Source organism: Pelodiscus sinensis, chromosome 4 (assembly GCF_049634645.1).
Source record: "Pelodiscus sinensis isolate JC-2024 chromosome 4, ASM4963464v1, whole genome shotgun sequence".
NCBI classification, from domain to species: domain Eukaryota; kingdom Metazoa; phylum Chordata; order Testudines; family Trionychidae; genus Pelodiscus; species Pelodiscus sinensis.
Window position 1 is genome coordinate 127,412,143 of NC_134714.1, and position 23,812 is coordinate 127,435,954.

Genomic DNA, 23,812 nt, shown 5'->3' on the forward strand with positions numbered 1-23,812 from the left:
CTGTGACCATCAGCTCTCTGAGGCAGGGACCATCTGTGTTGTGTGTGTACAGTACAGAGCACAGCAGGTGTCTTAGTCCACAGCTAAGGCTCCTACATGCTACTACCATGCAAATACCTACAGCCTTACCACTGTCCCATCGCATGGGTGCATTGTGCTACAGCCACGTGTGCAAACTTGTGCAATCCCTGCTTGGAGAACAAGGAACTGAGACCTGCCTCCTGGGGCAGGGACTTGTTCAAGGTTATGGGAATGGGTAACAGGTTAGCAGAAGAGGAAGCACTTGAAGTCCTGGATTTGAGTCTAGTGCATCTTGCCCTAGGCCAAAGGGTAGTAGAGGAAACTGGAGGTGGAATGGAGGTCCCAGTGAAATTAGCCTTCAGTTATTTCAATCCCTAGCTGCAGCACCATTCACTCTGGCCGACCAGAAAGTGCTTTAATCAGCTACATCTCATGAGGGTGGAATCCCTTAATCCAGCAGCGCTAAGATGCAGCTCCTAAATACTGGGGTATGGCACAGGGGCTATTTGCACCAGGATCCCTTACCCAGCGCTAAGACACAGCCACCTCCGGGATGAGACGCAGCCGCTGTATATATGAGTAATACCACGTACCCAGATGCTCCAACGGTGAGATGCAGCCACTTCCAGGTGCGCCACAGTGAGGCTGTGTCTACATTGGCGCGATCTTGCGCAAAAGCAGCCGCGTAGACAGACAACATGAATTTCTTGCGCAAGAAAGCCCGACGGCTAAAATGGCCATCAGAGCTTTCTTGCGCAAGAGAGCGTCTACACTGGCACAGATGCTCTTGCGCAAAGGCACATGCCAGTGTAGACGCTCTCTTGCGCAAATACTTCAACACAAGAACTCTTGCGTTAAAGAGTATTTGCGCAAGATCGCGCCAATGTAGAGACACCCTGGTTGTTTAAAAGCCCAGTGCAACCCCATGCACAACAGCCGGCTAGCAGGTCATGCTGCTTGCTTACCCCTCGTCCGACATCTCAAGCATGCAGAGGCATCTCCCCATTCAGGGTCCTGCATCTGCAACACTAACTGGAAGGACAGACAGCACCCTCTACTGAGCCCTCACCCTGCTCCCTTCAGCACAGTGCCCCCTAGGGCTAGGCTAGGGCATGGGCATGCACCTCCACAGCCTCCTCCCCCACACCCAAGTGCATTCAGAACCAGCCCTACCTGGGGCTGGCTGCCCGGGGCCAGGGCTAACGCTGCTTGGCTGTTGCCTTGGGCTACAGGAGCTGGTTAAATCCACCTGTGAAGTCAGAAGCCAGCTGCTGGGGGACTTGGAAACCACAGTGGAGCTGGCTCTGGGATGCCTGGGGAGGTGGGCACAGAGGGGCTGCCCTGGGGATCTAACTGGCTTTGGGTCTTAAGGGCTGCAGGAACATAACAGATCTCTGCCAGGACTGGGGACTCTTCTCAGAGCAGGAGAGGGGAACCAAAACTTGCTGGGGGGAGATGCAGCTGCAGAGCTGGGTGGGGATAGGTAGTTGCAAGTCACGATTGAGGGGCACCAGCAGAGCTGGCTGGGTGAACAGGAGGGAGGCTGCCGGTCACACTAAAAGCAGAGGATCCCCTAGCATGTACCCCCCCCTTTGTACAACCCCATGGCCCACGATCCCACAATTGAGCCCGCACCTGTCCCTCCCTGCCTCCCTAAGGCCTCGGAGCTCCCAGCTGAACCCCGTCATGTGCTTCTCCTTCCCCAGAAGCAGGATGCCTTGTGACCCTGGTTTATCTAGGGGGCTGAGCACCACCCCAGCCCTGCCCCTCCCATGGGCCGGCCAGAGTAGGCAGAGCCCTATTTTTTCACTTTTTTATTATAAAAAAATCAGTTGTTTTTTTTTTCCTCTCCACTTGTTAAAATCACATTCAAAAATCGGCCAAAAAAATGAATAACCCCGAGAAGAGACGGACCAGAAACCAATATTTACAGACACTGCGAGGGGGGAGGGGCTGCTCCCCCCCAAAAGAAAATCGCCCCCCCAGGGGAAACAAAGAGCCATTGGCAGAACTCGTCACATGGGGAGGAGGGAGGAGGGGGGGGCGCATGCAATACAGCCAGCTTCGCATGCGGTTGGGGCTGGGAGACCATGGAGATGGGGGGAGGGAGACCCCTCCTTGTCTCCCCTTTCCAAATGCTCCCCCTCCCATCTTGCTATGGAAGGGATGGAAAGAGGGCCAGGGTAAAGTTACCCTAAGAGCCCCTGCCACGGGGCAAGGGGGGGGTGTTCTAACACTGCGTGGAGGAGGGGGAAAAGGTGGGGTGTCTGGCTGGAGCGATAATACAGTGGGCTATGGCTGGGGGGGGAGGGGGGAGCCAAGCCAGCACCCTTGGCCACAGAGCTATTTACATTGGCTGCCCTCAGACAGACACACACACACACACACACACCACGGAGTTGGCATGGGCTCTCCAGCTAGCTGGGAACAGGGCAGCCTTCACCGCTCAGCCCAGCCCAGGCCCTGCCCCAGCCAGCTGGACAGCACTGGCACCAGACAACAACACTTCCTTGTCCTTTGGCACAAGGCCTATGTGATACCTCTGCCACAGGGCTGGGGCCCAGCAAAGCGCCTGGCTCCCTTGCCGTCGGAGGGCAGAGATATGGCACGACGGGGCAGTTCCACCTGCACAGACCTGGGTTTGGCACCACGTGGAGTCAACCCGTTGCCGGGTCTGCCAGGCCAGGGACCGGCCCCATGCAATTTGGCACAGTCCATTACGAATACCACGGGAGGCAGGCACCCCAGCATCGCACCAGCAGGGAAGGTGAGGCTGCGGGTCAGGCCGGAGGGCCCATTGGCACAGTGGGGGCAGGAGCCCAGGGCGGAGGGCAGTTGGGGTAGGCAGAGGCTGCCATGGGTGGGGGGAGGGAACGCTGTTTGCCTCCATCAGAAAATTAATTCTTCGTTCCGAATGTGACTCTTGCACCTCTCCCTGTTGGAGAGGGAGGGATTTCTCTCCCACACCCGGCCCTCGCTCCTTTGGGCCTTGGCCAGTCTGGAGTCCCACGGGGTCCTACACCGTGGGGCAGCAGTGCTGGAACTGGAACAGCTTCCAGTAAGAGCGGGGGACTCCTAGATGGGGGGGAGAGGGAGGAGAGGCAAGTCTGTTCCCCTCTCTCCAATGCTCACTGCATTCTCCAGGGTAACACCCTCGCCGGAGCCCTCACTGGGCCAGGGATCTGGCCCAGGTCCCTCCCCCCATACCCCGAAGGGGGTCTCCTGCACTGGCAGCGATTTCATAAGGGAGAGAGAAAACAGGAAGTTAAGTGCCAAAAGAGGAAGTTTCTCCCTATGATCCCCGCATGCCCAGGCCTGCTGGGGGTAGGGCCAGCACAGCCCCTGCCCCAAGAGCCGAGACACGAAGGAGGAGGGGAAGAAAGGGATCCAGACGGCAGGATCCGTCCCCAAATTTGCCCCACCCCCTCCCGATGCCCCCACCCTCTGCAGCAGGGGGTGGGGTGGGAGTCACAAGGACCAGCAAATCAACAGTTACGGTTCCACAGGGGGTGAGGGCAGGAATAAAACCCAACCCAATAAATTAAAGCCGTGAGGAGGGGGGGTGAGGGGGTCAGAGGCCGTTGGCACTGGAGCGCTGCAGCAGTGGCACCTTGCTGAGCTCCACAATGGGCGAACGCGGCTTGTTCTTCATCTTCGGCACCCGCTGCAGCAGCTGCTGGGCCTCATGGTAGGCGTCACGCAGCTCCTTCTTCCACTGCACCAGCTCGGGATCGCTCTGTGCCGGCCAGAAAGGGGGGAGGGGGCGAGGTTAGGCAGGAGAGCACCCCAGAGAGGTCAGGGGTTATGGCTGGGGTGGGGGGGGGGGAGAGAGGGGACCCGTGTTTCCTCTTAATTATTCCCTCCCGAGCGGAAGGAATATTGTTACGTGCACCCATGGGGAGGGGACGTGCGACACAGAAGCAACGTGACATCTCCATACGATAGTGGTGCACGTAGTAAAATTCATGTGCCAGCGGTGGGGCTGAGGGATTTGGCGAGGGAAAGAGGACTCAGGGCTAGGGCAAAGGGTTAGGGGTGTGAGGGCTCTGAAAGGGGTGTAAGTTCAAGAGTGGAGCCAGGGATGAGGGGTCGGAGGTGCAGGCTGCCCCAGGGCTATGGCAAGGAGAGAGGACTCCCCCCACTCTCTTTCCCCACAGCAGCATATGGGGGAGAAGCACTATGGGTGGCAAATTAGATAGGCCCACAAAATCATAGAACACTAGAACTGGAAGGGACCTTGAAAAGGGCATGGAGTCCAGTCCCCTGCCCTCACGGCAGGACCGAGCACCATCTACATCATCCCTGACAGATGTCTATCCAACCTGCTCTTAAATATCTCCAGTGATGGGGATTCCACAACCTCCCTAGGCAATTTATTCCAGTGTTTAACCACCCTGACAGTTAGGAAGTTTTTCCTAATGTTGAACCTAAACCTCCTTTGCTGCAGTTTAAGCCCATTGCTTCTTGTCCTATCCTTAGAGGCCAAGGAGAACAATTTTTCTCCCTTCTTGTAACACCCTTGTAGGTGCTTGAAAACAGCTATCATGTCCTCTTCTTGGGCTTCTCTTTTCCAAGCTAAAGAAGCCAAGTGCTTTCAGTCTTCCCTCGTAGGTCATGTTTTCAGACCTTTCATCATTTTTCCTGCTCTTCTCTGGACCTTTTCCAATTTCTTGAAATGCGGTGCCCAGAACTGGACACAATACTCCAACAGTGTGGAGTAGAGCGGAAGAATGACTTCTCGTGTCTTGCTCACAGCACTCCTGCTAATGCACCCCAGAATTGTGCTTGCTTTTTTTGCAACAGTCTCTCACTGCTGGCTCATATTTAGCTTGTGGTCCACTATGACCCCTAGATCTCTTTCTGCAATACTCCTTTCTAGGCAATCACTTCCCATTCTGTATGTGTGAAACTGATTGTTCCTTCTTAAGTGGAGAACTTTGTATTTGTCCTTATTAAACTTCATCCTATTTACCACAGATCATTTCTCTAACTTGTCCAAATCATTTTAAATTAGGACTCTATCCTCCAAAGCACTTGCAACCCCTCCCAGCTTGGCATCACCTGCAAACATAGTAAGTGTACTCTGTGCGCCAATATCTAAATCACTGATTATGCCTAAGCTCTAGGAATATTCCTGGTTCAAGGCTCTGCTCCAGCAAAGGTTGGGGCCAGGTTTCTCCTCTGGCCCCACTTGCCACGCCTCCCTGCTGCGCCCCTCCAGACTCCGTGCCACCCCAAGGCAATTTAAAAGGCCCAAGGGTCCCTGCCACCACCCCCAGCAGAGCAACAAGGTTGTTTCTGGCCCACCTGCTCTGCTGCTGGCACCAGGCCCCCTGCTAGTCCCCTGGGCCGTATTGCTTGGGGGAGGAGGCCTGAGCAGAAGGAGTAGTGTGGGGTTGGGGTGGAGACAGGGCAGGGGGTTGTCCCAGGCCCTGCAGCCCCTGAGTGCAGTTTGCAGTGAATGGCAGAAGGGGATGTGGCTGGCTGCCTGAGCTTGCAACACCACAAACACAGCTGCACAGAGCAGCACAAAGTTTGGGGCCCCCACGTGGCTGTGCGTTTTGAACCTTGGTAGGGACAACCTGGTTTGGGACAGTGGGGGCTGGGCTCCAAGCACCTGCAGGGCGCTTAATAGACTGCTGTGTGGTTACAGCTCACGGAGGAATCAGGGCCGGGGGGCAGAACTAACCACAGAGCCCCACGGATGGGTCAGGAGCCACAGTTCAGGGGCATCCACAGGAGCCCCACGGAGGGGTCAGATCACAGCTGGGCTGAGCCGAGGGAGCACAGGACGGGGTGGGGAGCAGTGACGCGACGTGGCCGGGCCCTGCAGGGGCGCCTGTGGCAAGGGAGGGGGGCCCTGGGGCACACTCACATCACACTGCAGGATGAGCTGCCTGTGCTCGCGGGTTTTGAGCAGGATGCATTTGCGCTCCTTGATCTGAGTTTCCTCTACGGACTGGATCTCCTCCATGGTGATCAGGGACTGCTGCAAGGGGGAAGAGCACCAGGGGGTCAGGGGAGACCAGGGCTCCCCTCCACCCCTTCAAGTGCCCTCCCACGCAGCACCCCAGGCCCTGCCCTCAGCTCCCTACCGGGGACTCGCCCTCCCCTCGCCACTCCAGACGGTTGGGGAACAGGTAGAAGTACCGCCGCTGCCATGGCGTCAGGAAGGGGTTGCCCATCTTGGACATGTAGCCGTGCATGATGCAGTCTTTGCCCAGGGCGTATTCTGTGCCGGGGAAGAGAGAGAGAGTGTCAGATCACAGCACCAGCCTGCCCGGAACAGCCAGGGAAGAGCCTGCAGGGGGCGCTGTGGGGGAGCACCCAGCTACTCCAGCCTCTGCCAGCAGGGGGCATTGTGGGGAGCAAGATTGGGAAGCTCCCAGCTACACCAGCCCGGTCAGCAGGGGGCGCTGTAGGGTGGCCGTCTGTAGGGCTGGCCATATGGGAAAGGGGCTGGCTGTGGCAAGCAGATGCCAGCAGCGAGCAGCATGGGGCCAGGCTCCCCCCAGACTCACCCTCCTCATGGCCCAGCTGCTTGTTCTTGGCCTTCTTGCGGGCCTCCAGCTTGTCGGTCTCGGCGTTGACGGCGTCGAAGACGGTCTCCGTCACCTCCTGCTGCCAGCGCTCCGAGATGGTGAGTGGGAAGTTGCGGTACAGCTCCTGGTCGCTGTCCAGCAGCTGGGGACAGACCGACAGGTGGATGGCAGCTGGGCTCCCCCACACCCGCTCCCCACCGGGGGAAGAAGGGCTGGGTGGTTCGGGGGAGGGGGAAGGGGCTGGGGTGAAGGTGAAGCAAGAGGGAACAGGGGCTCCAGAGAGAGTAAAGGGCTGAGTGGGAGTTGCTGCATATGCCCCCCGGCAACCTCCCTCCAGCTCCAGGCAGCTCCCACAAGTGATTCCAGCCCCAGCCCTACGCCCCTCCTCTGAGATCCTGCAACCCCCCCCACACTGCACTTACCCCAGCTCAGACACCTCTCAGAGACAATCCCCTCCCCCTCCCCCACACAGTTCCTCCAGGCTGAGACCCATGCCTCCTACCCACTCCCCCCAAACCCAAGATCCGCCCTGGCTCTCCACTCACCTGCTCAGAGATGGGTGGGGTGATGAGGGTGAGACCCACCCCTCCCTTCCTCCCACTCACAGATACCCCTCCACCCCCATGCTGTTGGGACCGTGTGCTGCAATAACCCCCCCTCAGGGCCCCCTTTCGCCGCTGCCTACAACATCAAAACCCTCAGTGCAGCTGGGTGCATTGCAGCACCCAAGCTAGACCAGGGGTGCCCCCAGTGGCAGCAGCTGGCCCTGCGCCCTGAAGGACCCCAGCCACACTGTACAGCAGTGCTACTAGTGGGGCTGAGACCCCACTAGCTCCTCAGGACGAGAGCCCCCCGGGCACTGCAGTGCTCCCCCTCAGAGCTTATGTCGGGAGGGGGAGGAGCCTGCCCGGCCCAACTAGACCCCACCGCTGGGGGAGCTGTGCTAACCCAGGAGGTCCCGCTGGTACCTTGATCCCTTTTGTGTCCTCTTCATCAAAAGATCCGATGTCGAAGGCGTCGGCCGCGTTCACTTCCCCACGTGGCGGGATCAGGGGCGGTGGGTACTGCGGGGACAGGGGAATGTGGAATGCGTAAGAGAATCTAGGGGGATGGGAAAGCAGCTCCAAGCCACATGCCCGTCCCTCTCCTCCTCCAGCCACTCTCCCTGACCACCCCACTTACCTTCTGCAGGAAAACCATCTGCCAATCTAGATTCTGGAAGAAGGGATCGTCCTTCACTTCTTGTGCCCTGGAGAGGAAGAGCCGGGGGGGGGGGGGGGAGAAAGGTGTCAGCAGACCCAGCAGGAAGGTCTCCCTGGCCCCCACCTGAACAGCAAGGGGGTGCTGCAACCTACGCTGGAGCCAAAGGATCTGATTCTAGCAGGGGCTGGACTGGAGCACGAGGCAGAGAGGCAGGCAGAGATGGTGTTGCCAAGCCAACAGGGGAAGCAGCCTATTCTATAAAAACACACACGGGGCATCTGATGAAGGGGGTTATTAACCTACAAAAGCGGATGCCCAAATAAATCTGTTAGTCTGTATGGTGCCACAGGACTCCTTGTTGTTTCTAAAAACACTGGGACGGTTTCTGTAGGTCCTACACAAACAGGGTTGCTCAGGCTGAGGGATGGGTCTCTGCAAGTTGGGAAATAGCAGCTCTGTGCACCTCTCCTTCACGGGCTGGCTCTTGCCACATGCCTTCTGGGTCCTGGTGCGATCCCAGGGTGCAGCACAACCCCCCCGCCACCCTTGCAAAGCACAGACTCACCCACGCCCCATGCAGCCCAGCCTCCGGTTGACGTCTCTCTGGAGCAGCCCTTCCAGCAGGTTGCGCAGCTGAGGTGAGAAGGAGTCGGGCAGCTCTACAGGCTGTGTGGGAGGAGAGAGGATTATCTAGGGGAGAAGCCAATCCCTGATTTTGGGAGCCAGGCAGAGGCTGCCTGGGGCTGGAAGGACACGGCAGTTCCAAACCCAGCCAGCAGGGGGCAGCAGTGCTTAGGCAGACATTCCCAGCCAGCAGGGGGCAGTCTCATGCATAGCCACACTGCAGCTCCATTCAGTTCAGGGCAGGACCAGGAACGAGGTGTATATGGCGGGGTTAGGCAGGGCCCTGGCTGAGGGCCCAGCGGGACAGGCGGCTGGGGGCAATGGGCTCAGAGCTGAAGAGCGGGGCTGTTCCTGGCCTAGAATGACAAGGAACCAGTTTGTGCAGATGCTTTCGGGCCTCTCTCCGCACAGCCCGATCCCACCTGCCGGAGTCCCCCACTCACCATGGTCAGGGTCATGCGGTCGATCTCATGCTTGTCCTTGGTCTTGTGCTGCCGGAAGGGGCTGTGCCTGAGACGGGAAGGCAGAGGATGGTCAGACGCTGCCCATGCCCTATTCTTCCCTCCCGGGTGCCTCTGCCCTATTTGCACCCCTTTGCCCCCCAGCTCGCTCACTCACCCCCGCAGCAGCTTGAAGAGCATGCAGCCCAGGGAGAACCAGTCGGCGCTGCTGTCATAGGCCACACCCTTCTGCAGCACCTCCGGCGCCATGTACCCATGCGTGCCACTGTGGGGACACAGGAGGGAGGGGAGAGAGACAGATGAGGATCCGGGTACAACAGAGTCATGGCCAGTGCAGGAATGCAGTGCCACACTCTCCCTGCAGAAGGTGCCAAAGAGCCGTCACAGAGCTACTACAAACCCAATGTCTCCCAGCAAGGGGCGCTAGGGGGAGCAGGGTGGGGGTGCTGGCTGTGGGGAGAACACCCGGCTACTCTAGTTCCAGCCTCTCCCTGTAGGGGGCACTGCACAGAGCAGGATGGGGGCACTGGCTGTGGGGGCAGCCCCTGGCTACACCAGCTCTGGCCTCTACCAGCAGGGGACGCTACGCGGAGTGGGGTGGGGGCACTGGCTATGCGGAGAACACCTGGCTACTCCAGTTCCAGCCTCTGCCAGCAGGAGGTGCAGCACGGAGCGGGGTGGGGTGCTGGCTATGAAGGAAGCTCCCAGATACTCACACACTGGCATGAGGCTTCTTCTTGGAGAAATCACAGGCCAGTCCCAGGTCCGAGATCCTGACGTGGCCAAACTCGTCCAGCAGGATGTTTGCTGGCTGCAGAGAGGGGAGAGCAGCCCCATGAGCTGGGGTGATGGGACAGGGGTCCCCAGGGTGGGGATGGAAGAGAAATACCATGTCTGAAGTGCTCTGCGAATGGGAGGGGAGCCAGCGGGTGGCAGCTGGGGTCGCTGGGCATAGCCAGTCCCTCACACCTGTCCTCCCCTGCCCTTCACCTGCTGTGGAGGTGGGGTCCTGGAACGGGAGCTCTGCTCTCACCCTGAGATCTCCAGGCATCCCCTCCCCGTGGAGGCTGAGCAGGTGGGAGCCCCAAGGGAGAGTGGGTGGGTACTAGACAATCCCCATCATGTGAAGGGCAAGATTCCGGGAGGGGGCAGGTTTACTTTGAGGTGCATGTGTGGGAGGATGGGAGATACCCATGGGGGGGGGGTTAAGCCAGAGGCCAGCTCTTGCTAAGGCTTTAGGTCTCAGCCAAGCACCCGCCCAGCTCGCCTGCGTGAGTCTGATGAATAGACTGACATGTGGACACTTTTTGAAATGCTTGTATGTTGCTATAATCCTTCTTACAACGTCCCTCTTCCATGCTATCCGGGGATACTGAAACTCACCAGCTAAGAAACAAACTGCCCAGTGCAAAGTGCTACCTCCTCGCTATGACCTCTTGCCCCTAAGGAAGGGGCTATCAAAAGTAAATGGGCCACTGCGGGACACCACAATACAAAGACTTTGCTACTCGTCCCTGCACAGGTTACGTGCACAGGGCTTGGCTCAGCAGCCGGCGTTCTAGGAAAAGGAAATAAAGATGTCAGCCTTGATGTTTGCTGATCTTTTCGCTCTTTGGACTCTCACAGGGCTGGAGCCAGGAACAGAGGCAGAGCTCCCCAGGGTAAGCCAGATAGTCCTACAAGATACTGAACACTGACAGAGCCCGACAGCTCTTTCACCATTTTTGGAACCACAGACTCCGTGGTGCCTGTGTTTGCCAGTTTCACCCTGTCAATAACTCACTCCTTTCTTTGTCTTAGTCCCTAAACCCTCCCTTTGTTTACTATCGAACTGGCTACAGGCGCTGTGTGTGGTGCGAGAGATGAGGCACTGACTGGCCCTGGGGAAGTGTCTGGTTTCTTGGGACTGGAATGAACCCAAATGTTTTGTGAGTTCTGACGTAGAGCAATGACTCATGGCGAAATGTAACTACGGAACACACCACTTATCGGGGTCTCTGCCCTGCGGCCATGGACCACTCCAGACAGCGTGACAGAGGGGTTACACTGAGGTCCCGGTGTGAGAGGAAGGACACCTGTGATGGGGGTAGGAGGGGTTACCTTGAGATCCCAGTGTAGGAGGAGGGGACACCCATGGTGTGATGGGTCAGAGCTCCCGGACAGGGTGGGATTACCTTGAGGTTCTGGTGTGGGAGGGTGGGAGACACCCCTCGTTGGTGGGAGGGGGTGAGTCTACCTTGAGGTCCCGGTACACCACGAAGCGATTGTGCATGTGTTCCAGGCCCAGGATGATCTCAGCAGCATAGAAGCGCATCTCGGCCTCGGAAAAGACCCCATGCTGGGAGAGGTGGTAATGCAAGTCGCCCCCTGCAAGAGCGACAGCCGACATCCCAGTGAACACAAGGCCCTGCCCTCTCAGGGAAGAAAGGGTGCACAGTGTAGGAGGGGGCAGTGTGGCCTAGTGGCAGGAACACCAGGCTGGGAGCTAGGACTCCAGGGTTCACTCCCCAGCCCTACCACAGGCTCCTTGGGCAAATCACATTCCTGCACCCATGACTCAGTTCCCCTCCCACTCTTTGCTTGTGTGGTCAGCAAGCTCTTTGGGGCAAGCCATATCTCACTAGTGTGGGGGCTGGGGGGTTCCCCTGAAGGTGATGGGGAGGGGGGGGGGGGTCTCACCATTCATGAGGTCCAGGATAAAGCTGAGTTTGTCGGGGGTGTGGAAGGCATACGACATACACACGATGAAGGGGCAGTCCTGGGACGAGAGGGCAAGATGAGTCACGCACAGAGCGAGGGAACCCTGCAAACTGCGCCACTGCCAGTTCCCCTCCCCCACACGCTGCCCCGACACTGCCCTCCAGATTCCCCCTTCCTCCATTTTGCCCCACGTGCTTCCCCCACCCCACCGCACATTCCCCCAGGAATGGACCTACCCCTCTCGAACCCCCTCTGCATGCTCCCTGTCCCCCGTGTGTTCCACACCCCATGCTGTGAGAACAGACACCCCCGACTGGCCCTCCTTTGCTTTAGGCCGGGCTTGCCCTGTTCTGATGCACCCCCCCACACTCTGTGTACGCTATGGGGAGGCTGCCCTGGCCAGGTGGGGCCCCCGGCCGTGTAGAATGAAGAGGGCCGTCCTCACCCCAGTGCTGACAAGAGACAGCATGATGCGCTCGTTTAGGGCCAGCGTCTCCCCTTGCTTCATCTTAATGCGCTTCTTGTCCAGACATTTCATGGCGTACCTGTACCCAAGAGAGAAAATAATCCCTCCTGCGATCCTTCCGCCTCCCACGGCAAATCCCCTCGCCCCGGTATCCTTCCACCTCCCACAGCCACAGAAATCCCCCCTCTCCCATATCCCTTTATCGCCAATGGCCATAGCAACCTCCATAGCAACAGGTGTCTTTCCATTTCCTTTACTGTCGCAGCACCCTCCCTGAAGGTATCCCTCCGCTTGTCATGGCCAGGGTAACACCAGCACCACTGATATCCCTCCCCTGTTCCCTGGAACCACACCCACACTCCCACAGGTATCCCTCAGCTCCAGCACTCCCCATCCCAGCAGATATCCCTCCGCCACCCTGGGAATCCTAGCAGATATCCCTCCGCCACCCTGGGAATCCTAGCAGATATCCCTCCACCTCTTGGCTATAAACACCTCCCCTCTCTCCCCATTCAGAATCCCAGCTGATATCCCTCCACCTCCCAGCTATAGTACCTCTCCCACCCTGGGAATCCTAGCAGATATCCCTCCGCCTGCCAGCTAGAATGACAACAAACTCGGTGCTGGCTACTTACATTTTACCCGTGTCCGCTTTCCGGCAGCCGTACACCTCTCCGAAGCCACCACGGCCGATGATCCGGTGCACGCTGAAGTCGTTCATGGTCAGCTGTGCCCACGGCAGGGGGAGAGGAATCCAGACATCATTTGTGCTGGACTGCTCCAAACTCCCGCCACATCACCCCGCAACACGTGGGCTGACAGAGCATCCCACCCCTGGGCAGGAAGTGGGAGGGCTGGGCTTGGCATGAAGAACGTCTGGGTTTAGTTCCCAGCTCTGTCACCGACTCCCAGGGGGACGTGGATCAAGACATTTCCCCTCCCCCGTCCATTTGTGCCTCAGTTTCCCCAGATACAAAGCAGGGACAATAATCTGCCCTATGTCCAGACTGTCTGTTCTGAGGGTCAGGGCCCAGCTGTTCTGCGTGTGAGTGCACAGCTCCTAGCACAAGGACGATCATTCATCGGAGCAGCAGCAGCTCTTCCCTGGCCATTCCCACTGCGGCAAGCACTTTCACTGTAGCATTGCCAGGAAGCTGCGGTGCCTCCCCCAAGCCCTGGAGGAGGGGCCTGGACGTGCACCAGGATTTTGGTGTTCCCTTAATACATAACCGCACGCCAGGAAGCCCCAGCTCAGTGTGGCTGGGTTGAGGAGTCCCCTTGCCTCTCAGGGCCTGGCAGGCTAGGAGGATGTGGGGCAGATCCCAGAGTGGGGTGATGCTGAAGGAAGACACTGGGGCTAGTATTAAGGGTGGAAATTCCCCAAACTCATTCCTTTGCCCTGGGATACGTCCCTCCCCTCACTCTCCCACGGGTGTTTAAACCCCTTGCCCCATAGCTACTGCCCGCACCCCCAGAGAGTACAGCCCCACGGGTGGGATAAGTGGGGTTAGGTTAGGATTCAGGGGCTCCATAGGACACGGCAAGGAAGAGGCAGTGGGAGTGACTGTGCTGGGCATAGGGCACACAGAAGTGGGACGCAAAGTCAGGCAAGTCCACCCACCAAAACACAAGCTGCCAACCCTGCCAGGTCCCCCTTTCGCCATGGCCTGGGAAAGGGAGGGGCCTGGTGTCTAAGCCCCCCAGTTGGAACCCACCACTCTATAAATCATTGGCGCACCCCCACTTTGAACACAGCGTGCAGTTCAGGTCACCTCTCCCCCTAACCTGGCTTGTCAGAATAAGTTCAGCAAAGGGCAGTGAAAATGAGGGGTCTAGAACAGCTTCCGTATGAGGAGAGATTCAAAGGGCTGGGGCTGTTCAGCTTAGAAAGGAGACAACTAAGGGGGAAGTGGGGAAGTGCTGGTGGTCTCCTCAAATCAGACTGGCGTGGAGAAAGCGAGTAAGGGAGTGTTCTTTACTCCTTCCCATAACAAGCGAATCAGGGGTCACCCAAGGCACGTCTAAACTTCATTCCTCTTCTGGAAGAGGAATGTAAATGAGCCCCATCGAAAATACAAATGAAGTGCTCATTTACATATCTCGCACTTCATTTGCATAATTGCATGAGAGCGCTTTTTCAAAAAAGGGTTTATCGAAAAGGAAACCGCAGTCTAGACGGGGTTCTTTTGGGGGGAAAAAAAAGCCTCTCTCGAAAGGATCCATACACCTCACTTTTTCAGGAGTACGGGTTCTTTCAAAAAAGGGTTTTTTCCCCCTGAAAGAACCCTGTCTAGACTGCGGATTCTTTTTCGAAAAAGTGCTCATGAAATTATGCAAATGAAGCACGAGATTTGTAAATCCACGCTTCATTTGCATTTTCGATCGGGCTCATTTACATTCCTCTTTCGGAAGAGGAATGTAGTTTAGACATAGCCCCAGTGAAATTACTAGGCAGCAGGTTTAAAACATAAAAAAAAACAACTTCACACAATGCACAGTCAACCTGTGGAACTCATTGCCACAGGATGTTGAGAAGGCTAAGAGGACAGGTCCATCAAGAGCTATTAGCCAGAAGATGATCAGGGACACAATCCCAGACTCTGGGTGTCCCTAATCCTCTGCAAGAAGCCAGGACTGGATGACAGGTGACAGATCGCTTGATAATTGCTGCGCTTTGTTCCTTCCCTCTAAAGCAGCTGGCCCTGATCACTGTCCAAACACAGAATCCTGAGCTAACGAGGCCATGGGTCTGACCTAGTATGGCCGTTCTCATGCCCTGGAGCGCACTCACATGGATATTCAGCTCTACATTCTTCCACTGGCAGAAGCGGGTGAATTTGTCGCTACAACAAAACAGAGAGAGGAAAAAATTGCACCAGTCCCCAGAGAGCGTGGCCCCCCTCAGCCCAGCCGAGTCCCCCCTCCCTCTCAACCAGGGAGACTCCCATAGTCCTGTAGAGAGATACCCCATTCCCCTACCACTCCGAGACCCCAAGCTGCAGGGAGAGAGCCTCCAGCCCCAGACAGGCACACCCCCAGGATCCCCAGTGCTCGGTTCCGCTCACCTCTCAATGAATTTCTGGAAGATGGCCCCATGCAAGTTCTGGCAGATCTCCTCAATGTACGGCTGGGGGAAGACACGAGGGTCAGGGCAGGGGTCAGCAGGGAACCCCACCCATCCCCACTGGGATGGGCCCTGTCCCGGCATTCCTTTCCTCTCTCCCCCACCCCCATGCGGCCACTCGGGGCAGACAGTAGGGTGGGACATGCTGCTCTCGGGGACATCATGCCTTGGAGAGGGACGGAGCTTCCTCTCCCTCCTCCAGCCACCACCAGGGCAGCCCTGGCCCCTCTCACGCTGCATTGGGCAAGAGAGCAGGCTAGATGGGCTTGCTGGCTAGATCTGGGAGGAACTAGCAAGCTCGTGGGGCTGGCTGACACGGTGCAGCACTGGCCCAGGGGCTGGCTTGGCACCGCAAGGATGGGAGGAGGGATCTGGAGCGAGGAGCCTGACCTGGAGGGGCTGGCAGAGGGGAGACCGGGGTGGGGATACACACCTGGAACAGGTCTGGTGGCACCTGCTTCTTGCTGAGCCGGCTCTGCACGTGCTCTGTGGCGCTCTTGGAGAAGGGCTGCGGGGAGAGCCGGGGCGCAGTGAATGCCTGCGTGGCCCTCGTGCCCCCCTCTCAGGGAGGTTAGTGCAGGTCTAGGGCTGGGTACCCCCCCACCTCGTGGTAGCCCACAGGGCAGGGCTGGGGCACCAGGGAAGACCTTGGACAGTGCGAACAATGGGAAATCCAGGCCGGGGAGCCATGTGCGATGGGGCCTCTTCAGGGTCACCCACGAGGCAGGGGTCATGGAGGCTTTGGGGTGTCTCGTTTGGGGCAGGGGGTGTAGCAGTTTCAGGGTCCCATCCAAGGGGCTGCTGGAGGTTTCTGGGGTCCCCCAGGAAAGAGGCTGTGGCGGTTTCTGGGCTCCACCCTGGGACGGTGCACTCACATGAGAGCAAGACAGCAGCTCCTTCATGATGTATTGGTCGAAAATCTGACGGCTCTTGGCAGCACGATCCTCTTCTGAGTCCAGCTTCTCGTATTTCTTAATCTGGGGAGGGGGGTCCAGGGGGAGCAGCGTCACCATGGGGCAGGCTGCACAGCCGTGACTGGGAGCCCCCCCCCACACACACACCCTGGAGAGCGGGGGAGCCTTCCAGCTGTCACCCTGACACCCCACAGTCTGGAGATCTACCCCTCCACCTCCCATGCTGGGGGGGGGGAAGGGGGGAGCAGGGAAACTCCAGCAGCTCTGTGAGGGCCTCACCTCCTCATAGAACTCGACTAGCGGCTTGGCCTCCTCCACTTGATTCAGGCAGAAATCTCGGAAGAGCAGGTACCCTGGGAAACAGGAAGAGTCAAAGCTCCAGAGCCCCGAACCCAGCCCCTCTCCTTCCAAGCCAGTCGGATGGAAGCCAGCGCCCTATAACAGGGAAAGGTCCCGCACCCTAAGCGAGCCAGAGCCCCAGCCTGGGGCCACACCAGGGACAGTGCTCAGTGGAGGGGAGATGCACCGTGCCCGTCCCTTGCAGCCCTGAGCGCCACGATCCCTCCCTACCCCCTCAGACCCAGCTCCCGTCTACACCCATGGCAGCAACAACGGGCTGTTCCTTCCAAGGGCCCCTAAGACGCACAAGGGGAGACGAGCTGCAGGCCCCGCCCCAGAGCCAGGCGGCTCATCCCACCCCCGCCAGCCCTGCGGTTAAACGGCCCCAGGTGCTGTCGGTTCCCATCCTGCCGAGGAGGAGGCTGCAGTTCACAAGGTTAATTGGGCAAGAGGCCAGGCGGTGTGGAGCAGGGAGGGGAGTGCGGGGGAGGGGAGCGCGGGGCATACTGGTGCGGAAACCACAAATGCCAGCGTGGGCGGGGGAGGAAGTGACAGGGACTTCCTGCCAGGGGGCCGTTAGTTGCCAATAGCAGAAAGGGGAAGTGCCCCACCATGCCAGCTGGGGGGCCTGGGCAGACCACTGGGAAACGCCGGCCCCTTTGGAGCACCTGTCTGACGGGTGAACCCTGGTCCCTACCTCCAAGCCCCCAGCTATGCCCAGCTCTGATCCCCCAGGGGCCCCCCAACCTATGTTCCCTGTAAGTGGGGCGCTTGTGCGGCTGCTCAGGAGAGATTTAAATGCCACCCAGCGGATTAGCAGCGTGCCCCCAGTTAGGGTTTTGTTTTTACCGGTGGTGCACATGCCTTGGTGCACATAAAAATATTCCGCACATGGATGAAACATTGCCTCCAACTCACCAGACAGCCCAGTCTCTCGCTCCAATCCCCCTCCCAAACCCAGCCCTCCAAGGACCCCTTCCCCACACATCCTGAACCATCAGGGACCCTCCACCCACCAGAACCCCCGACTGGGTGGACACTGGATTTCTGACCCCCATCCAATCCCACACCAGCCCCGACTCCAAACCTCCTGGGGGACCTGACTCTGCCCATCCCCCACCAAAACAATGACCCCCCCCCCAATCTGCACACATCGCTACCCAGCCAGCAACCCCTTCTCCCTGCCCACCACCTGACCCTCTCTTCAACTGGGAAATTGCACCCAGCGCTCCTCCCCGCTTCTAGGCCAGGCCCTGGGAGAGGGAATTGGGCCTGGTTCCTGGGTGGGGGGAGGGGAGGAGGCGGGGAGATGGGAACTGCCCAAGCCACACAAAGAGGAAGGAGAATTTCCTCTTGCACAAAGGGTGCTAAGATGCATGTTCGTGGCCGGCCTCTTGCTTCCCCTGGGGCTGCGGCTGCACAGCCAGAGGCAGGGCCAGCCATGGGGTCGGGGGGAGCACAGAGCCCCCCCTCCCCAGTTCTGCTGGTGCCCCTTCATCCCCACGCAGTCCCCAGCTAGCCTATCCCTGCCCCCCTAGGTATGGGGGGGGATGTTCACGGGCAAATCTGTGTGTGTCTCGGCAGCATCCCCTGCAGCATTTCACACCCCACCCGCCACTCACCGATCTTCTGCGAAAAGATCTTTTCAAAGGTCACTTCACCCCGATCCTCCAGGTACTTCTGCATGACGCTGCGGATGCTGGCGAGACATGGCGCACAAGGGGTTAACCAGGACACCCATCCCCAGCGCTGTGCCCTCCCATGTAGAAACCTCCCGGGCCCATTCGGGCTCTAGACCCACACATGCAGAGGTGCTGCCTCAGGCCTCTCTCTGCTGCTGCCCCAGACTTTCCCACGACCGGGAGTTCCATAGGTGTTTTCCCCTCCCTCCCCAAACCAAACCTGTCCCAGCTCTCCCATGTTCCACAGGTGGGGACCCTAAGGCCCCGGGGCCAGACGTCATCCCGGCTTGCCTGGATCCAGCCCCCAAGTTTCAGGGCTCCCCCCCCTCAGCAGCTGGTGCTCCAGCCTCCCCACCATCCTCCAATGGGGCTGGGGAACACAAAATCTACTAGTCTGGGCCCCCCAGCTTCTGGTGTGGGGAGCATCTTTCTCCTTTGCAGTCGGGGGCCACGTCAGTGAGGGTTTTGTTTTCTTTCTTTTGCTTCTCACTTGTGCGTGGTCCCCGCCTGATTTTTCTGTGGGTCATCAGTCCCCGACCCACAAAAGGTTCCCACGCCTGCCATTTGTGCTGGCTGGTGAAATTCCAGCTGTAAGACTCTCCCCTCAGTAGCTGCCTCCAGCTGCAGCTTCAAGTTTTTTGGGGTGGGAATTTCCTCGCGGCAGCGCGAGCTCCCCGCTCGCTCGTTCATTAAGTAGCCACCCAAAGGCCCGAGCTCAGAGCAGACCCCGGTCACAGCACACAGCCATAGGAAACAGCCGCTAGCTTTCGGGGCTCCCAGTCCAGCCGCACAGGAGCAAACCCCAAGTCAGAGATGGGAAGGGGCTGGCCCACAGTCACCCCGCCCCACCCACTAGCCCCCCGCCGCTGACAGGGGGAACTGGCTGCAGAACTGAGATGGGTTCACTCCAGCAGTCGCCATCTCTCTCGGGGACTTGTCCGACCCCAACCGAGAGCTTTATGATCTTCCATGGATTTCATGTCCCAACGCCCCAGGGAGGAAGGGAGGGAGGGTGGGACGTGCCAGCAGCCTCGTGTGCCTGCGGGGGAAACTGAGGCGCAGAGCAGCCAAGTGACGTGCCCAAAGTCACACATGGAAGAGGAAGGTACTGAAAGCAGGTCTGCCCACACCCTGTCCCCCCGCAGAACACCTGAGTCACCACTGAGTCTGGCTCCTTGAGTTCAGTACAAGGCCTGGCACAGCCATGCCAGGCCTGCAGGCTGCCTACTGTCCATTGAGCCAGCTGGGCGCCACAGGGCCTGGGCCAGAGACCTCTGCCATGGGGTAGTCCGGACAGCTGGAGTCCTGTGGGGCTAAGTGCTTGAGCAAGCTACAAAACTCTCACCCTAGCCAGCGTCCCACTTGCCCCGCATGCTTGTGGGCAGCCCCCCCATGGGGCAGCAATGCCACGGCCACGCAGCAGCTGGCACCCGGCAGACTGAGCAGGGAGACACCTGGCCTCGTGGCACAGGCAACATCTCAGACCTGGGGGCCGTATCCCCTTGGCCCCAGCAAGAGGGTCATGTCCGGTGGATAGTGGGAAGATGGAGAGAAGCCATTGCCTCTGTCCTCACCCACGGGAGGGGGAGGGGGAAGGGAGCGGGGCGGCCACATCATCCTCTGGGATCTGCCTGGCAACGTTCAGGGCAAAGAGCAGAACCTGGCCTGTGCAGGACTCCTGGGTTCTCTGGGAAAGGAGTGGTGCCTAGTGGTGAGAGCAAGGAGGGACGGGAGTCAGGACTCCTGGTTTCTCCCTCAGGTCTGAGAGGGGAGTGATGCCTAGCGGTTAGAGTGGGGGGGGCAGCTCAGGGCAGAAGGGAGCCAGAGGTCCTGGGTTTTTCTTAGATCTGGGAGGTTAGTGATGCCTAGTGGTTATGGGGGGGGGGGGGCGATGGGAGCCAGGAATACTAGGCTCTCTCCCAGGTCTGGGAAGGTAGTGGTGCCTCGTGGTTAGAGCAGGATGGGCCTGGGTTTTATTTCTGGCTCTGCCGCGGACACCCTGTGTGACTTGTCTCTTGGTGCCTGAGTTCCCCATTGGGAACACAGGAACGGCGCCCCTGGCACAGGCTGGCAGCTCCATGCAGAGTGATGTCTTCAGGGCCCGGGCTCTCGCCCACCTGCCTGTGTAGCACCTGGCTGCAGCCGGGGCCCCTTAGGTCTATTGGAAAGTAGAGAAAAGTGAAAGCTCTGCTCCAGAACTGACCACCGGGAGGCTCCCCAAGAAGCTAGGACTGGGGCATTGTGGGAGGCCAGATACCAGGCTAGATGGGCCGCTGCTCTGGGCATGAACGTGTGGCTGCAGGCCTTTCGGAGGGCCCCAGCCCTGCCCATGAAGTGAAGGTGCCATCCTCCCCCGGCCCTTTACCAGACCATGGGCCAAAGAACCAGGGCATCACGGGGTAAGGCAGCGCAGGGAGCCCCCAATAGCAGAGGTAGGAGAGTGCAGGGACCCCGCTCCCTGCAACACCAGTACTCGGTGGGCTATCTCTGCCAACAGCCCTCCCCGGAAGGGGGTGTCTGAGTCAGGCCCGGCTGTGACCCTGTCACCCTGTCCAGGCCAGAGGGGGCCCTGGGCTACTGCCCTGGGTATCTTATCATAACTACAGACAGCACCTCTGCTCCCCACACCCCCCTGCCTGCCCCCCACTGCCGCCCAGCACACAGGCCTGGCCCCTGCCTGCCCCCCACCACTCAGGCCTGGCCCCTGCCTGCCCCCTGCCTGCCCCCCAGCACACAGGCCTGGCCCCTGCCTGCCCCCCAGCACACAGGCCTGGCCCCTGCCTGCCCCCCACTGCCCTCCAGCACACAGGCCTGCCCCCCACTACCCTCCAGCACACAGGTCTGGCCCCTGCCTGCCCCCCACTGCACCCCAGCACACAGGCCTGCCCCCCACTGCCCCCCAGCACACAGGCCTGGCCCCTGCCTGCCCCCCAGCACACAGGCCTGGCCCCTGCCTGCCCCCCACTGCCGCCCAGCACACAGGCCTGCCCCCTGCCTGCCCCGCAGCACACAGGCCTGGCCCCTGCCTGCCCCCCACCACACAGGCCCTGCCCCCCCACACAGACAGGGGGCAGAATTGTTTGGGTGGGGGAAAAAAAAAATCTACCACTAAGGAAGAGTCTGGGGTCAGACAGGCCGGGCTCCAGGGAGCAAGGCGGGGGCCCCAATCCCACCATACCTTCCCCACAGGCCCAGCGCAAAGAAAGTTGGAGTCCAGGCTGGGGCAGCCCCTGGTGCTTCCAGGGGCTCCGAGCTAAAAGGGTCCCCCTGGGCACCTGCCCCCTGTGGAGAAGTTGGAGGCAGAGAGCTGGAGCTGGTTGGGCCTGCTCCTCCCAGGCCGCGAGGGCAGAGGTGGCTCAGCACACAGAGGGCATGGATTCTCTCACACATGCACGCAGGAGGATGGAAACCCACAGGCCCAGCCTGCAGGCCGACTCCGGGGCCTGTGTGCCTGGCTCTGCTAGCAGGTAGTGCCAGGCCCCTGCCTGCTACACAGGCCTGGCCTGTACCTCCCCTCTGCACCCACAGGTCTCCTCTGGCCTACTCACCCCCCAGCCCAGCCTAGGCCTTGACGCCATCATACTGTGGGCCTGGGATGAGCTGGGGGTCTGAAGCCAAGAACCTCTGCACTGGGGGCCCGGGGAGGGGGTAGCTCCCAGGGGGAAGCCCTGACTCCCCTCTCCTTCGGCCTGCAGCCCCAGCAGAGCAATGTAAGGCCGGGCTCTTTGCTGGCAGTGATGGGGGGGCCTCTGTGGTCCAGGAGGGCGCTGGGGCAAAGGCTGCACCATTGAGAGTCCATGGAAGAGGAAAGCAGCCCCCAGCAAAGTAGAATCTGCCCCCATCCATCCATCTCCTCACCCCTTCTGCTCCCTTCCCAGCCGGATACACTAAGCTCCAACCCGGTTCTGACACGACCTCTTCCAGCACCCCTGTGCCGCATCTGCCCATCATGGCACCATGCACCGCATAGGGGCATGGATGCTAAAGGAGGAGGGGGCAGCCCTGGCCATGTCTCTCTGCATCTCTCCTCTCCCACCCCAGAGCCAGCTGCATTTTGACTCTGCCCCATTGCCACCGAAGCCAGGTTGATGTCCAGCGTTGGCGAAGGCCTTTGGGAGCAAAACAAGGCGCCAAGCTATTGTACGGGTCTGCTGTGCCCTCGTTCCCCAGGGGCACCGATTACAGGTCACTATCCCATCGTGCTACATAGGATGGGGGCAGGAGCAGGTGCAGGGCACAGGCAACCTGTAGCCCAGACTGAGCCTCTGACCCCGGCGGGTGCCTCACGACCACCTCGACAGGCGCTAGGGCTGCCCGGCTGCGTGGGACGCGTGCCCGCCGTGCGGCTCGGTCCGGGGCACGCGGGATCGTGCCGGGGACACGGGGGCTGCTCTTCCGAGCCTCCCAAGCGCAGGGAGGCTCCGACCCTGGTGCTGGGAACTGATACCTGGAAGGGGGCGGCGTGGGGGAGAAGGGCCCCTGGGGTTTAGATGGGAAGGGGGGAGGAGAATGGAGAAGAGTCAACACCCCCCCCCCCAAATCCTGCTCTGCTTAGGATTCGAGGGCAGAACCAGGAAGAAAACAACAGAAGTGGAAACGATCCAGATTGCAGGGGCGGGAGGGGGAATGTCAGGAAGCTGCTGGACACGGCAGCCCCCCCCATCGAACCCTGACACTCCGCTGCCCCCCCCCCCGCCCCATCGAACCCTGACACTCCGCTGCCCCCCCCGCCCCATCGAACCCTGACACTCCGCTGCCCCCCCCCGCCCCATCGAACCCTGACACTCCGCTGCCCCCCTCCCCGCCCCATCGAACCCTGACACTCCGCTGCCCCCCCCCCCGCCCCATCGAACCCTGACACTCCGCTGCCCCCCCCCGCCCCGGCGCGAGCCCCCTGCAGGGCGCAGGGCGCGCGCGGGGCTCACCTGGGCTCAGGTAACAGGATCTTCTTGCTGGCCCGGGCGGCCGGGGTGGATTTGCTCTTCTCCATGGCCATCAAGTAGCTCACATCCGCCAGCACCGCTTCCAGGTCGGCCATCTTGCCGGGCTATTTGCGCTCCGCGGCTGCGGCTTCCCTTCGCCAGGCGCCCGTCGGGGGGGGGAAGGGGAGAAGGTTTTGCGGGGGCTCCGGCCGGGGCCCCCCCCGCTGCCGGCGGGGCGGGGGTGGGGGGCGCACAAAAGGCGGGGGGGGGCGCTGTCCCCCGCCCCTCTCACCAGCAGCGCCGCATGACGCCTCGCCCGACAGCCCCGGACCCTTCTTCCTGCTCTCGCTGCGCTCCCGGCCGCTGCGGGGCGCGGGGCGTGCAGGGGCGGGCCTGGCTGCGGCGCTCCCCCGCCCCCGACAGCTGCTCGGGCTGGGGCGCGACCCCGGGCTGCAGCCGGCAAGGGGGGGGGTCCGGGCAGTAACAAGCCGGGGAGGGTCGGGGCGCTCGGTCCCGCAGAGACGCGGCGCAGGCAGGGTCGCGGGTTCCGCAGCGCCGCCCCCGGCCCGGCCGCCGCTGCTGCTACTGTCGCCGCCGCACGGGCTCCGGCAGCCGCTTAAAGCAACAGCGGCCCGGAACAGGCAGGCGCAAGCTGGCCCGCTGCCCGCTGGAGGCTTTGTGCTGGCCCGCTGCCTGCGCCGGGGAGCAGGCCGCGCTCCCCACCGACACACACACACACTCTCACAGACACATGCACTCCCAGCGACACACACTCCCCGTGACTCACACACACTCACAAACACACGCATTCCTA

At 60.2% G+C, this 23,812-nt stretch overlaps 1 protein-coding gene across 1 annotated transcript; it reads right to left on the reverse strand.

Annotated features, from left to right (window-relative positions):
• Nucleotides 1-1,818: 1,818 nt before the first annotated feature.
• Nucleotides 1,819-23,714, reverse strand: GRK2 (G protein-coupled receptor kinase 2). The gene is made up of 21 exons (XM_075928559.1): nt 23,002-23,714; nt 18,017-18,093; nt 16,335-16,408; nt 16,017-16,118; nt 15,575-15,649; nt 15,083-15,144; nt 14,809-14,860; nt 12,653-12,744; nt 11,997-12,096; nt 11,531-11,609; nt 11,088-11,218; nt 9,568-9,662; nt 9,009-9,116; nt 8,834-8,900; nt 8,332-8,432; nt 7,746-7,812; nt 7,532-7,627; nt 6,543-6,705; nt 6,117-6,253; nt 5,897-6,010; nt 1,819-3,757 (listed from the first exon to the last, which is right to left on the reverse strand). Exons 1-21 carry the CDS (start codon nt 23,112-23,114, stop codon nt 3,593-3,595), a joined length of 2,070 nt encoding a protein of 689 aa, XP_075784674.1. The 5' UTR covers nt 23,115-23,714; the 3' UTR covers nt 1,819-3,592.
• Between the last annotated feature and the right edge of the window lie 98 nt (nt 23,715-23,812).